The 15,118-nt window shown below is 58.8% G+C and overlaps 1 protein-coding gene across 8 annotated transcripts in view; it reads right to left on the reverse strand.

Moving 5' to 3' along the window:
- The window catches only part of COL27A1 (collagen type XXVII alpha 1 chain), a 132,809-nt gene extending 118,163 nt beyond the window's left edge, over positions 1 to 14,646 (reverse strand). For all 8 annotated transcript variants that reach the window (XR_006820699.1, XR_006820700.1, XM_046022078.1 and 5 more), the window contains exons 1-3: positions 14,140 to 14,646; positions 7,480 to 7,550; positions 2,564 to 4,293 (exon numbers count right to left, since the gene is read on the reverse strand). Coding sequence is in view for 6 of the 8 variants with exons in the window: in XM_046022078.1 (XP_045878034.1) it covers positions 2,564 to 4,293; positions 7,480 to 7,550; positions 14,140 to 14,198 (1,860 nt within the window). In the remaining 2 variants the exon portion in view is untranslated. The remainder of the gene's footprint in view (positions 1 to 2,563; positions 4,294 to 7,479; positions 7,551 to 14,139) is intronic.
- Between the last annotated feature and the right edge of the window lie 472 nt (positions 14,647 to 15,118).

Below are 15,118 nucleotides of genomic sequence, written 5' to 3' on the forward strand. Positions count from 1 at the left end.
CCCAGAGCAGCACAACTTCTTCTCTGCTGGGACGAGATCCCAAATGTATACGGGGGGTCGGAGGCATGTAAGATGGGACAGAGGGAGTGAGAGCCCTTGTCACCGCCACTCAGAGATGCCACTTCCATTATGGGACTTCTGGGCTCTGCCACAATAGAAATGACCAGTTTGCCACCTGCCACATGATGGGCTGGACAAGGCGTCTCAAAGTTTTTTGGGTTCCTATTGGAATGAGGCTAGGTTCCAAGCTAAGGGAGGGTGGGATTAGGGGACAGGGTGGGCCATGAGGTGGGAGGCTACCCAAGCAGACTGATGTCCTCCCTCTTGCCCTTGGCCTTCCAGGGCTGGAGGAGCAGGGACAGCCAACGGCCTCTCTGGATGTCAGGGACCCAAAGTCTTATTCCAGTCCCTGCAAGGACATGCTAGGTGCCCTTGGCCGAGTCTTCTGTCCCTCTAGCCACTGTCCCCCCATCTGTAGAGCAGGGATCAGCATTCCGAGCCTGCCCTCCTGACCCAGGTCCTGTGAGGTCCTAAAGGAAGGTACCACTCATGTAACTCATAAATCTGGTAGGTCTAGAAACAGCAGATTCTTTAGACATTGAGATCTTCCTCTGAGGCCAAGGACAGGCCCTGACACATCTCTGAAGCCCCCAGCCTCCTGCCCTGAGTCTTAGAGTCTCAGAGTGGACCCTCAGCGGAGTGGGATAGAATGTGCCAGTCTTGGCATCTGGCGCTGGGGCGTAAATTTCAACTCTGCTGTGTGCCCCTGGGTAAGTCATGGCCCCTTCCGGGCACAGTCTCTAGGCTCCTCACCTGCCCACTGAGGAAGGCTGAATGGAATGATCCCTAAGTATCCATGTACTGAACAGCAGATCTGGAGTGAGGCCTCACCCTTTCTGGCCCACATTGCCAAACCCCGAGGGGACAGTATATAGCCCAGGCACCCGACAGGCTCAAAGGCAGATTCTATACTCTCAAAACCACTCCTGCTCCAATTGTGCCGGCTCGGACATGGCTGTCCTCTCCCCACAACACACACAGCCTCCGGAGGCAGGGCTGACCTCCTCCACTGGATGGGGTAGAGACCCCGAGGCTCACACCGTCTCTCGGCGGTGGGGGGAGGGGGAACATTCACCCCATTTTGGCCTCACGGCCAGTGAGCCCAGCACCCACACAGCTTGGGAAGCTGAGTTGTCAGGGCTCGGAGGCACCCGGAGCCTAAGTCAGCCTGGGCAGCCTGGTGGGGTGAGAAGAGGTCCTTCTCTTCTCGGCTCCCAACCTCCTGCCCCGACAATTTCGGAGCACAGGACTTGAACAGAGCGTTGACATAATTGCAAAGCAATGCATACAATTTCCATAAGTTCTACAATATGGTTATAATAAAAATGGGCTCTCAGTCCCCTTGGAGACAGGCTGAATAAATATTATTCCTAATGATTATTAAAACTCATTAAGTGTGTTTGTAAGGCCTGGGAATTCCCAGCATCTGCCACCGTCTCCACGTTGTAGGGAGCCTAACCTCAAACACAGAGCCTGGTGGGAAACCCAGCCTCAGGGAGGAGAAAACCACACGGTGGTCATCTCTAAAGCAGGAGAACAGAGCGGAGGCCTGAGCTTTCTGGAAACTCCATCCCCTACATTCCCCGCCCCGGAGGAATTGGCCTCCAGCTGCAGAAAGGTCGTTGCCCCTGGAGACAGTCCCAGGCATGCTAGAGGCACCGGGCCTGAGAACATCTCTGCACGTGGAATGTTCTTTCTCCTTTCCTTGACCGTTCAGGCCTACCCTGACCGTCCAACAGGGGCCTTGATGTGTGACTCCCCGACGGGGACCACACATCAAACACTTAGAGGAGTGGGAACAGGGGAAAGGACTGGGTTGGAAGCCCCCGATCGGGAGATGTGGGGACACATGGGAGCGGGCCCATCCTGTCTAAAGGGGAGGCTCTGACCAGGCAGCAGGCCACAGGCTACTGCATCTGTCCCCCTTCCAACAGAAGCTGGTCACCGGGTCTTTTATAAGAAATCTCTCACATTTTTAAAACATTAGTAACTTATTAAATATTTTTAAACAATGCTGCGTGTGCCAAACAAAACACGTTCAGGACTACCCGTGTGTGACCTTTGTCCAGAGCTCCCAGACTAGCTAGTGGGCTGGAGGGGCTCTCCTCCACCAGCTGGGAGAGCAGGACTCTGGAGACCACGTGACCTGGGGGCCAGTCAGCTAGTGGTTTTCCTTGAGCCACTTGACCTTCACAGTTGGGTTAGCAGAGAATGACCTGGAGCCTGGGCCCGCCCAAGCCCAGGGGTGCTCTGCTCCTGGCACTGGCCACCAAACCCAGAGCTGCCCCAGTGGACCGTGGGTCACAGCAGAGCAGACAATAACGAGCACATCACAGGGAGAGGAACAAGGGTCTGCAAGCCAGCCGAGGCCTTGCCCAGGGCCACCTCCCTGCTCTGAGTTGCTTCTCTGGCTCTGCCCGAATGCCAGGAGTCACCCCTTGTCCCAACTGCCCCTGCCACCCCCTTGAGCTCCAAGCAACATGCACACCTCACCCCAACTTACCGGCAAACCACAGTCTCCCTTGGGCCCTGGAGGTCCCATCAGCAACGGGAAAGGCGTGGGTCCCGCCCCGTGGAAGAACGAGTAGCTGTGACTCGTGGGCCAGGGACTGGAGGACAGAAATCGCACGGGGACCAGCGCTGGGGCTGGGGTGGTCGGCCAGCGGGGCCGGGACAGTCTGGAGCTGGGCCTGGTTGTCAGATCGTTCGACGGGACATCCCTGGCTGCCTTCCCAGGTCTGAGGGGGACGGGCTTCCGGGGGCTGCTCTTGGGTCTGGCTTTCTTTGTGGCTTCTGATCCAGAGGGTTTCTTGCTTCTGGTGAGGGCCGAGCCAGGAGCAAGGGTGGGAGGCATCGCTGTGGCTGGCGGAGGGATCCTGGGAGAGCCGGGAGGGAGGACAGGGGGCAGGGGCGAAACAGCGGGTTGGGGAGGTCTGTGGGTGCCAGTGCGGGCCAGGGCCGGATCACTGGTGCGACGGCTCAGCTTGGCCTCGGTCTGGCCCGCTGGGAGAAAAGGCTTTTTGGAGGAGCCAGTGGCTAGAAGTAGGGGCCGAGGGCTGGGTAGCAGAGGTCTGGGTGTCACAGGCGTCCTCTGGATCGGCTTCACTGAGGGGCGGGAGGCTTTGGCAGGAAGTAGGTGGGAAGTGGGGGGCACTGGCTTCTTGGTGGGTGGGGCTGCTTTTGTGAAGGAAGGCTGAGCGGCCTTCTGGGGTCGGCGGGGGCTTTGGACAGGGCCTATTGAAGGAGAAGGGACCGAGAGCCTGGCTGGATGGCTTTTGGGGGTCTTGGTGGCTGCGCTCTTCCGCAACGGCTGGACAGGTGTGGTGGAACTGGCCGGAGAGGCGGGGGGCACAGCAGGGAGCGCTCCACCGGCTGACAGCTCGGCAGGCGGCAGCAGGATCCGGGCTGGGCCCCCTGTGGCCGCACGCCAGCGAGGCTCTGTGGTGCTAGTCCTCAGGGCTTTGGCGGGTGTGACGGGCACCGGGGTCCCCCTGGGATCCCTGCTTGCTGGCCGTGACCCCAGGGCTGGCGCAGCAGTGGTCAGGTTCTCTAGGCCTCGCAGGGCAAGGTCGGTCTGGAAGGTGAAGGTCGTGCCCGAGTCTCGGGGAAGGAGGGGTCCCAGCTGGGGCCGGTATGTGTCGGCCTGTCCGCACTGCCTCCTCAGGTGGGTACAGTAATTGTGAGCGACCCGCGTCACAGGGTAGATACTGAACTGGCACAGGGCGCCTTCAAACTGGACCGCATGTGGGTTCATCTTCCCAAAGAGGAAGGAGCCCTCGGGGTCGAGGGCTGGGTCCTTGTGGAAAGGCAGCGGGACAGGCACCCGGCGCTGCCCGCACGCCGTCACCAGGGTCACAGTGCGGCCCCGGAGCTCCAGGGCAAGGTGATGCCAGCGCCCATCGTGCACATCGAGGTCAAAGGCCACGGAGCGCCGGGGCCCCAGGTGCACAACCGTCTTGCCGGGGAGGAACTGCAGGCCCAGCTGCAGCTTGTGCTTCCGGCTGCGGACGGCGAAAAGGAAGGCATGGTTCACCCGGTGGGAGCAGAGGCTCAGCACCAGCGCCAGCTCTGTGCCCAGGGCGGCGGGGAGGACGGCGGCCGTGGGGGCCTGGAGCCGGCTCTGCTGCGTAAAGATGAAGCCCGATGGGAACGGAATGACCCCCGGAGGCGGGGGGCTCCGGCCACCCCCTGCTTTCGTCCAGCTGAGGCCCAGCCGCTGGAGGACGTCCACATCTGCAGAGGGAGCACAGAGGGGAGAGGGTGCGGTCAGGGCCTGATCCCGCCCCAGGCCCCTTCCAGGCGCACAGACGGGGAGGCCCGTCCACCCGCTGCTACCCCATGCTGGGGGCCGGGAGCGCGGAGTGGGGACCAGTCCCCCGTCTGGCTGAATGGCCCTCCCTGTACTTGTTTACAACACAGACCCTGAGCTAGACGTGTGACCTTAGTGCCTCGGTTTCCTCATCTGTTGAATGCGATCACAGTAGCACCAGACTGAGAAAGCTGTCGCGAAGAGCGAACGAGCTGCACGCTTGAAAATAAGCGCCTGCCACCCAGTAAGCGCTTGCTAAGGACAGCTCTTTGTACCAGAAATAATGACCGTCACCAGAGGCTAGCCGTGAGTATTCGGACTCTTCCCCCTGTCCATCTCAGAAGCCGCCTCCTCCAGGAAGCCGTCCCATGAGTGAGGGAGCAGGGTCACAGGAGCTCGGTAAGGACGTCCAGCGGGCCTGACTGGTTTGACTGCCTTTAGGAAGGTCCCCAGCCCCCTCTGCACCCCCTAGGTCTGTCTGTAGCCCGAGCAGACTGGGGGAGCTGCCGTCCGCGCAGGAGGAAGAGCACCCATCCGAGGACTCCCCGCCTCCCTGTGCAGCCTTGGACAGAGCAGAGGAAGCGATCGAGGCATCCTTGTAACCTCTGTCCTCTGGCGAGGTGTCTGGACGTCGACTGCGGCCTGGCCAGGTCACATCCGCCCAGTAATTACAACGGTGGGGCTCGCCAAAGGAGGGCTTCCCGAGTGTTTATGGAAAGGCTTCCTGACCTTGCCTCTCGCAGGGTCATCGACCTCCTTCAGTCAGCGGAGCTGCCAGTGTCTGCAGAAGGCAGCTCCCGAACTCCGACTCGCAAAGGAGAGGCCGCTTCCGGAACGGGGGCCTGGCTCGGATCCTTAGCTCCCTCCCACCAACCCCCTGAATTCAGCAACCCAGTCCCTGAGCATGGCACGTGGGGTCCACGTGGGGCTGGATATGGCACTTAGCGCTTAGCCCTCGGCCAGCAGCTGTGAGATGGACAGACGGGTGGATGGACAGATAGATGGGCCGGAGAAAGTGAGTGCTGTGCGTACACAGCAGGCTCTGGAGTCCGAAGACCGGACTTTAGAGCCAGACAGAACCACCCGGGAGTCTAGACTCTGAGCCTCCGTTCCCTCCGCTGGAAAAACGAGGCGGCGAAGAACGCCTCCATCAGAGGGTTGTTGGCCGCCCTCGCCCAGACACCTCTAGACCAGTCTCTTCCTGACCCCTGAGCCTCAGTTTCCCCGCCCAGAAGGCAAGGGCAGCCAGACATGAAGACGGCCACTAAGCACTCACGATGTTCTGAGAACACCATAGTCCCAGGCTGCTCTTTGGGGCTGGCTTGGCTTGAAGACCTGTCTTCCTCCCTGAGGATCTGTGGGCCTTCATTTCCCTTCAAATTCTCCTTTCTCCCACCTCCATCTGTCCTGAGCTCCTAAGCTCAAATAAACCACTGCTCCAAGATTCTCTTGGTCGCAGTGGATTTCCCACGTCTCCATCGCGGAAACGTTCTGTAAGCACAAACTACTACTCCCTGCAAACAACTTCCAGGGGAGGAGGCATTTGCTGGGGAAGAGGTGAGGGCAGGAAGCCACCTCTCCCTCCCCTCGTCTCCCCTGGGTGGCCCCCCCAGCTCCCCCCCTGCCCCCATCCCCCTCCAGCCTGCACTGCATGCCTTCACACTCTGCAGCTGACAGCTGCTTCTACCTGCCTGGCCAGGTGCCACCGATGAGCTTCCCCAACTGTCCTCTGCAGGTGGCTTTCAAAGCTGACCCCAGCCAGTCTCCAGGCCTCCCTCAGAGACGGTGTGCAGGGCATGGGCAAAGCCCCACACTCTGCCACCCCGGAGGCAGAGGCCTCTGACCACCATGGGCACCACGGGGGGATGGAGAAGGACCGTTCTTGCCCAAGTGGTCAGGTAAATACTAGAGTTAACAACAATAAACACTAGTATTTACGGACTACTTCCTATGTGTCAAGTGCTTTATGTGTTCTATCTCGCCCAATTCTCCCAATCATCTCTAAAGAAGATACTGTTTAGCATCCCCCCTTTGAGGAGGGTCAGAAAAGTTCACTATAGGAACAAGCCCAAGGTCACACAGCCTATAACAAAAGGCACAGCCGGGACTTGAACCCAGGCCACCTGGCTCCAGGATCCCTGTTCTTAGCACAATGCTATCCCGAGCTGGAGCCCCTCAGACTCGCTGGAGAGTGGGGTGGAGACCCATCCAGAATCCAGGGGCCAGGAGCTGGGGGCCAGGGGAATGAATGCAGCCCGACGCCAAGCAGGAAGGACGCTGCCAGCTGGCCGCGGCGAGATCCCTTTATTACATAAACCTGGCTCCGCGGAGCTCCGGCCTCTCCCCAACACCCCCCGCCCCCCATTGCCTGACTCAGGACTCTGGACAGCTGTTCACCTACTTTGTGGGGGAAACAGCAAGCTCGGAAAATATGACATTTGCACAAAATGTTGCCGGGCAGCCGGAGTCTCTTCCGGGCACGGCCCTCCCCTCCCAGGGACCCAATCCCTGCTGCGGCCAGGTCAGGCCACAGGGGCTCTGGGAGTGCCCCACGCTGCCTGCCCCCGGCCCACGGGCGAGCGTGGAGGAGGGGAAGAGCCGCTATTTTAGGAGGCCTTGTGCTGCTTGACAAACAGATGTGGGAGAGGTTTCAGTTTCCCCGGGGCAGCTGTGGAGCCAGCCCACCGCCGCTCTGGCCCCCTGGCTGGGTCCTTGGGGATGGCAGGGGAGAACAGGATCTCACGGCAAGGGGAGGGAGTGGTGGCCTTCCTGCCTCCTCTGATAGATCTTAGTATAACTCTTGGACAAATCAGGACGACTGAGGCTTACCGAACCATGATTTCTTTCAATTCTGCCCCTGCCCCCGTAGGAAAGAAAGGGTCACTCTCCCACATTTCTGCACTGAGCCCTTGCTGCCCCTTACAAAACTCCAAATGTCACTCTTCTCAGCCTGGAGAGAATTTGCCAATGATGGGCTCCATTCTAACTGACAGGAAAACTGAGGCACTGAGTTCCAATTGGGCCATGGTGGTCTCCAAGCCCTGAGTTCTCAGGTCTCTTCTGCCCTCCCTTGTCCCCCCACCCCCCACACAAAGAGAAGAGGGAATTACCTTCAGGAGGTCCTTGGGTGGAGGCCAGGTGACAGGCAAATGAGACTAAGATCCAGGTGAAGAGAAACCCCCTAGAGACGGGAAGACACAGCAGAGGCGGCATCAGCTTCCACCCTGGGGCCCAGATCTGGCTGGGGAGCTGGGAAAGAATCACCCACCCCCAGACACCCCCATCCCGGCCAGGCTTGCCCACTGGAGGCGGGGGAGGCCAGGCCCAGGCTCTATGACCCCACAGGGTAGCCCATGGTCCTGGGGTTTCCAGGCATAACCTCTAGGGACAGGACCTGCTCACGTGGCACAAGTCACAAGTACAATATTGTTTGTTTGTTTTTTTTGTTTTGTTTTTTTTTATATTTTATTTATTCGACAGAGAGAAATCACAACTAGGCAGAGAGGCAGGCAGAGAGAGAGGAGGAAGCAGGCTCCCCGCGGAGCAGAGAGCCCGATGTGGGGCTCGATCCCAGGACCCTGGGATCATGACCCGAGCCGAAGGCAGAGGCTTTAACCCACTGAGCCACCCAGGCGCCCCAATATTGTTTTTTACAAATCAGGAAACCAAGGTCGCAAGGTAGGGAGCATTGGGCAGGAAGCCTTGTCGTGGGCGTCAGGAGACCCGGGATCCAGCTTCAAATCTGTTGCTGACTCACTGAGCCACAAGGGGCCAGCCCCTCCCCATCTCTGGGCCTCAGTTTCCCCATCTGTACTATGGCGTCATGATCCTGAGGCCCAATGGGCAGCAGAGCCAGGACTGAAAGGTCAGTGGGAAAACCAGCACCGGTTCGCTTAGATGACGGACATCCTCAAAGGACAAAGGCGATGAGAAATCCCTCTGTAGGTACAAGGGGGAGGGGGAGAAGACCCCTTAAGCAGGATCAGAGAACACTAAGGAAGCTGTCCACCTGGCCTCAGGCTGGCAGAGAAAGGGGGGGAGAGTAAACAGAGGACACTGAGGGGGGTCATCAGACCCAGGTGCAAACGCGACCCCATTGCTTACCACCTGTGTGACCCTGGGTGAGTCACTCAGCCTCCCTGAGCCTGCCTCCGGCTCTGCGGCATGGCCGACACTCCCTATCTCACCGGCCAGGCGTGAGGATCAAATGAGCTCATGCATGTCAAGGGCTTGGCCTGGTGCCAGCCACAGAAGTGCGCCTTCGGCATCACTGCTGCCCCCGGACTCTGGGGCCCAGAAGGGTTAATGCTCTGCTCAGTGGCTCCTGCCAAGATGGGCAGAGGCAGTGATCCGATTTCACCTTCCTGTGGGAGCAGCCACCGGCGACACCCGAAGCCACCCGGGGCATCTGATCCCTGAGCAGGCAGAGGGGAGGGCGGCACGTGGCCAAAGCCGGCCAGCCGGGATGCAGGCAGAGAGAGCCGCGACCGGCGGGCGGCGCGGGCTAAGGCTGAGACACACAGACCCGGGAGCCATTTCTAAGAGGAAAGCTAGAATGGTGCACTTCTGGGGAATCGCGTAATCCAGAAAACCTGTCCGCCAAAATTGATGTCTGGCACCCCCTGTTCTTCCCAGCTCCCTAGGCGCTCCAGAAAACCAGCTCACACTCTCTGATTTAATGGCAATCACTCCCATTTAATTGCAGTTATAATCAATAGTGATCCCGATGGGCACTGTAGAAGACACTGGTGGTTACCTACCCTTAGTCATCCCCCTGCCCTTCTTGTTCAGGCAGGCAGGGACTTCAGAGGACACTGGATGAATCTGGGTAAGTCTAAGCCAATCTTTCGAATGTCATTTGCCATGCCAGTGACCGCTGTGGGCATGCATGCATGACCCAAACATGGTCAGTAAGATGTTAGGGATGGCTCTTAAAGCCCCTGGGAAAGTATTTCCAGGGGATAGAGAGAAGGTCTTCTTCTAGCCTTTGCATGTTATTAAGCAGGGATGCGTGGCTGCTGCAGCCATTTTGTGCACATGAGGCTAACAGGCCCCACGAGCACGTGAGGACGACAGAATGGAAAAACAGTGGATGTCTGATGACACTTGAGATGCTGAATTAGCCAACCCGTCACTGTTTTTCCTTTAGGTCTCTTGATATGGGAGTTAATAACTCCCTTTGTGTAAGCCATGTCGAATCGGGTCACTTGCAGCACAAGGCAAACTGAATGAAATCGCATTCAGATTCAGATGCTGATGGTGGTCCTTTGAAAGCCTTCTCCAGCATCTGGGCCCTTGCCTGTGCTGCTCCCAAGTGTTCCTGACAGCACTCTTTTGTCTGGTCAGTTCCCACACATGCCTTAGACCCCAGCTTGGGCGTCACCCCTCACTGCGCATACCTCATTGCAGCAGGTGTCCCGTGTGAGCCCACTGCCTGTTTTCCCATTTCCCTTTCTAGAACAAGTCCCTGAAGGGTAGGAACCACCTCCTGTTCACACATATTCCCAGCACCTGGCAAGCATATCATAAATGTTCAGTGTATCTTTGTGGAAGAAATGAATGGTTCCTGGTATTACAGGACTCTGGACTTTAAAAGCATCTCCCCAGAGGCCCTCTGTCTACCTCTGACTTGTTTCCAGGGTTGCTTCCAGATAACCCTCAGCTCCCCCTCAGCCTCCCAATCTGCTGCCACTGCAGTGAAAAGACCCTTTTTCATGTGGCCTGTCCTCCCTGCCACCGCGGGCCTCGCCTCCAGCTCGCCACTAGCAATGACCAGTGTCTCGCTGCCCCGGCGTTGCCTGGGGGCAAGAACAGAGACTGACCCTTCTGCCAAGGCCTGCCCGCCTGAAGCCCACGGCAGCCTCATCGGCCCTGAAAAGAAACGACAGGAGGCTTCGTTTGCTGTGACAAAAACCAAGGCTTCAGGAGGCCAGGTTCCTCCTCGAGGTCACCCTGGGAAGGCTCTGAGGTCATAATTCTTCAGGACTATTTCCCACATGCACCAGGTAGACACTTCAGAAAACTGGAGCCCCATCAACTGGGGAAGAACTGCATCCTAGTCCCGACAGTTCCCAAAGCACAACCAAACAAAGAGCTAAATGGAACTAGCCTCTCAAAGGGTCTGAGAAGTCCTGCAATGAAGACACGGACAGGGCTTTCTGTCCATCAGCGGTCCCCAGACTTAGAGGACCTGGGAATTCCTTTTTCTGGAGAATGCCTGCTCTGAAGGCACTGCCCCTCACTTCCCAGGGTCCCAACAACCTCATCTCTGTCCCATTTCCTTCCATCCTCTCTTCCCAGCCCCTTCCAGGCACAAGCCCTCACTCCTTGAGTGTCTCACTGTGTGATGTCACATCCACCCAGCTTAGGATGCTTCCCAAGCTGATGAAGAGAGGCCTGGTGGAGAGGAGAAGGCATAAGAACCATACATGTCCTTAGTTGATTTTTCTGGCTGCCATTAGGCCAAGGTGACCCCTCTGGAGAGAATAAGGATACACTTGGGGGAAACATTTTTAATCCCTGAAGGTCAGGAGAAAGAAGACTCACAGGAGGGATGGGATCAGACTCTTTGCTTCAATTAAGCTTCCCAGCACCATGGTTTCCAACTCAAGCGTTTCAGCCCTGAAGGCCTGTGATCAATGAATTTGCCTCTCCATTCGTTCACCTTGACAAATGCAACTGACCTCTTGGACCTGAATGCTGCGTGCCCGTCACTCATATCCTGCCAAAGTGAAGGGTCGGTATAGACAGCAGGAGAAGGTCCTCTGAGATCAACCAGAGACCAGATTCTAGTCCCATCCCCTCGTTGTGGAGATAGGGAACTGAGGCCCAGAGAGGGGAAGTGATTTGTCTAAAGCCACACAGCATGTCAGTGACCCACATGATTTGCTCTACTACTTAGCAAACAGTCCTTTCCACTTGACTTGTCTCTTGTGGAGAGGAAACTGGACACTTACAGGGACTTCCTATTTGCCAGAGAGCGGAGTCCAGCCTTTACCAATAGGAACAGAGGCGCAGCCTAGGGAGCCAACAAGCCATCTAAGTGAGCTCCAGGCCTGGAAAGTTGGCTCCCAGAGGGAGGCCCTGCCGAATCGTTTGCTCCCGTTCCAACGCTGTTTAGGCTACTGCTAATAATGTTTAGTGCCTGCGTTTTGGCTCAAGCTTTGTTCTTCCCGACTTCTGTTTTCACCACTGACTCGTGGGCCTTGGCTCGGTGAACCCAGGGCTCCAGAATGTCGGGAAGACCAGAGCCTGGGGAGCGGAGTGGGCAGGAGGCAGCTGCGATGGCGGCTACCTACGCGTTAGAGAACCTGACCTTGGAGACACAGCCTGGCCACACAGCCCTCCAGGAAGGGAAGCCAGGTGTCCCTATCCCTGCAAAGGGCCCTCTGCCAGCACACCAAATGTGGCTACTCCAGGACCAGTAGGCTGCCAGACTACACCTGGTATGCTTGGTTTTTCCCCCCATGCTTGCTACCTGGGATCGTAAGAGACGACTGTAAGAGATCATAAGAGACCCATACCAACTTGAACGTCCTGCAAGAGCTCAGAGCTGAGACCCAGGGCATGAAAAAACACACAAGGAAAGCGTCCCTGTGGACTCCAGGCTTGGCTGTGCGCTCACAGGACAAGCTGGGCAGGCAGCTGGCCTGAGGACCGCAGAACAGCAAAGGGGGACACACCTGTCCCACCTGCCTCTGTGGACCGGCCAGGCCACCGTGTGCCCAGACAGCCACACCCAGGCTCCTCTCATCACACCTGATACCTCTTCCGTAGGAACACAGACAGGTCATCTGTCTGGACAGGATACAGCCCAGAATTTTCCAGTTGACTCACACGTCCATTCAAGACAAAGTGAATAATAATACAAATAACAGAAGCCATTTATTGACCATTTACTACATGCCACGCACTGTTCTAAGCCCTTGATGAACACGATTCTCTGTTAATCCTCACTAAACCTTGTGAGCCGAGAATTTAGCTGCCCGTTTTGTGGATCAGAAAGAAGGGAAGCCCAGAGGGGAGGGATCCTGTCCAAGTTCCCACACTGTCTGATCGCAGGGCTCCCCTGCCCTCCAACCCGCTGCCCACCGGGCCAGGCTGTGGGATACTAAGAGGGTCCCCCGACACAGAGTGGGGAACAGGGAACATGCCGCTGAAGTAACAGGCAGAATGTGCTCAGACAGAGATAGGGAGTGGGTGACATGGGAAGGGCAGCCCCCCACCCCTGGCCAGTGCACCCCACCCAGGGAGCTGATGGCCATTGAGATGAGACCCGAGGGGCAGCAGGGCACGTGAAAGCACCAGGAAGGGGAGCATTCCAAGTACAGGGAGGAAGAAAAGGAGAGAAGAGGCCAGAGATGTCCTCCATAATGTCAAGGAGCCTGGTCTGGGCGAGGTAAAGGAGAGCAAGGCTGGACGTCTCGCCAGGACCAGAGGGCACAGGATCTGGGGCACTGCTGTGCTGACGGAGGCAGCGAGACCAGGCAAGGCAGAGGCTGGGCCTCAAAGCAGCGTGACTGCCCATTTGCCCAAAGCTCGGGCCCCACTATGGGGTGCTCGCCTGGCACCACTTTTCTGCCCAGCCGCTGGCATCTGCCTTGGCACAGGGTCTTCTGGAGAAAATGAGTCAGCAGTGTGCTTACTTGCGCAGGGTGTGTGTGTGTGTGTGTGTGTGTGTGTGTGTTGTGGTGGGGGGCGGGGGAATCTCAGCCAGCCAGCTTTTTCCAAGACATGGGAAAGAAGTGGGGGGGACATCATCCTCCTGATTCCAGCTCCAAGGGGCAGGGCATGTGGGACAGGGCGGAGCTACAACCCTGACCAGCCTCTTGGGAATGTCCTCTGGTTCTGGAAGGGTGGAAAGGGAGCAAGTCCTATGAGCCACAGTGCGTAGGGCCCGGAGGGCTGCTCCCATCCTCACTCACTCCCACACACACCCACGCTCAGTGACTCGCTCTTTCACACGCTCACTCTTTACAACTACTCCATCAGCCCCTGGATCCCAGCTCTGCCACAGTCCCTCCTTGGAGATTCCCTGTCCCTTGCTGGCCCCCAGTCTCTGCCTCGGCGCAATGACAAGGGCCCTTTCTGTTCTGACATGCTGGCTCTCACTTTTTCTCTCTCACACCCCAAAAATGACAGGGACTGAGACACACCCTCCCCCAGCCCCCAGAGAAGGAGGGAACACTGAGACGAACAGACCCAAACAGACTGACACACATGCGGAGACTTCCAGAAGCAAGGGACGTGCAAAGACACACAGACGCCGAGATAGCAGCAGAAGCCGAGACCCGGAGACCTAGACGCCTGCGGATAGTTTCACAAGAACTGACTAACTTACAAGCTCAAGACCTGTAGACACCGACACCGAAACACACCGAGACACCAGAAACGGGACCCTTCCTCCCTCAAGCGTCCCCAAAGCCCCCCTCCGCCCCCAACCCGCCGCTCCAGGCGCCACCACCCACCCCCAATGCCGACCCCAGGGCTGGCTCCGCACCGACCCTCCCTAGCACGGCCCCCGGCCCAACGCGAACGCGGAGCCCGGCCAGCGGGGCAGGGCAGACAGCGCTCGCCAAGCCTCGCCAGGCAGGGGGGGGTGGGGGGGCGCAGCCCGCGTTAACCCTTGGCGGCCCGCCTCAGAGGGGCGCAGGAAGGGGCAGGAAGCCGACATTCCGGGGAAGCGTCCGGCGCGGCGGGGAACCCCCAGCCCTCCCCCGGGCTGGAGCAGCAGGAAGCTGGGGAGCGGGCGTCCCTGAGCGCGTACTCACCCCCTGCGCGCCGCCGTCGCCGCTGTGCCTCTGGCCCCCCGCGCCGATCCCGCTCCCATGGCGGGCCCCTACTTCATGCTCCCGAGCCCGGGGGGCAAGTGTGGGCGCGCCCCATGGGGCCGCCAGCCCCCCGCCCCGCCGCGCCAGGCCGGCTCAGAGCGCGCGGCCCCCGCGCCCCCAGCGCAGCCCCGCGCCCAGGGGCGCCGGAGCAGGCAGGCAGCGCGGCCGGGGCCCCGCGGGCGCCCGCGCCAGGCCCATGGTCCCAGGAGTCCCGGCGCCGCGCTCGCCCCTGCCTCGCTCTTTTTCTGCTTCCACCGAAAAGGAAGAAGAAGAAGGCAAAAAAAAGAGAGATGATCAAACTTTTGGAGGCGGGCTGCTGTCGGTCCCCGGAGGCAGAGCGAGGCCGGGCGAGGGCGCGCGGAGGGCGGTGGAAGCTGCCTCCCCGCCGGCCTGGGGGAGGAGAGGAAAAGGAAGGATTTGGGGGAAATGAAGGCGATTTAAAGTCTCGGCCCGCGGTGGCTCTCCACCTTCTCTCCTCCCCGCGCCGAGCCGCCTCTGCTGCCCCATGCTGCCCCCTGCCGGCCACAGCTGGTCACACAGCCTCGGCTGGCCCACCGCAACTCTTCAGAGACACCCCCACCTACGCGCCCCCCCCAGTAAAAATGGGGAAACTGAGATTCACAAATAGGAAAGAGACGGCCAAGGCTGCACAGCAGGGCGACCACAATTCGAAGATTTGGGACTTCTGGCTTGTGAGACTGGGGGGCTGGGAGAGGTCCCCGAGCTTGGGGGGGGGGGCGAGATAGAAGGAGAAAGGGGACAAATATTATTGCTGAAAGGAACCCAGTGTTCCGAGGAGAGATCTCGACCAGTACTCAGTATCTAGACTCCCACAACAGCAACAACCCAGTGTCCCACCACACATACACACTCCTCTTCCTAGATTCAGAACACCCTGGAGAACAGACCTCCCCGGCAC

Source organism: Meles meles, chromosome 11, assembly GCF_922984935.1.
Source record: "Meles meles chromosome 11, mMelMel3.1 paternal haplotype, whole genome shotgun sequence".
Classification (NCBI taxonomy): domain Eukaryota; kingdom Metazoa; phylum Chordata; class Mammalia; order Carnivora; family Mustelidae; genus Meles; species Meles meles.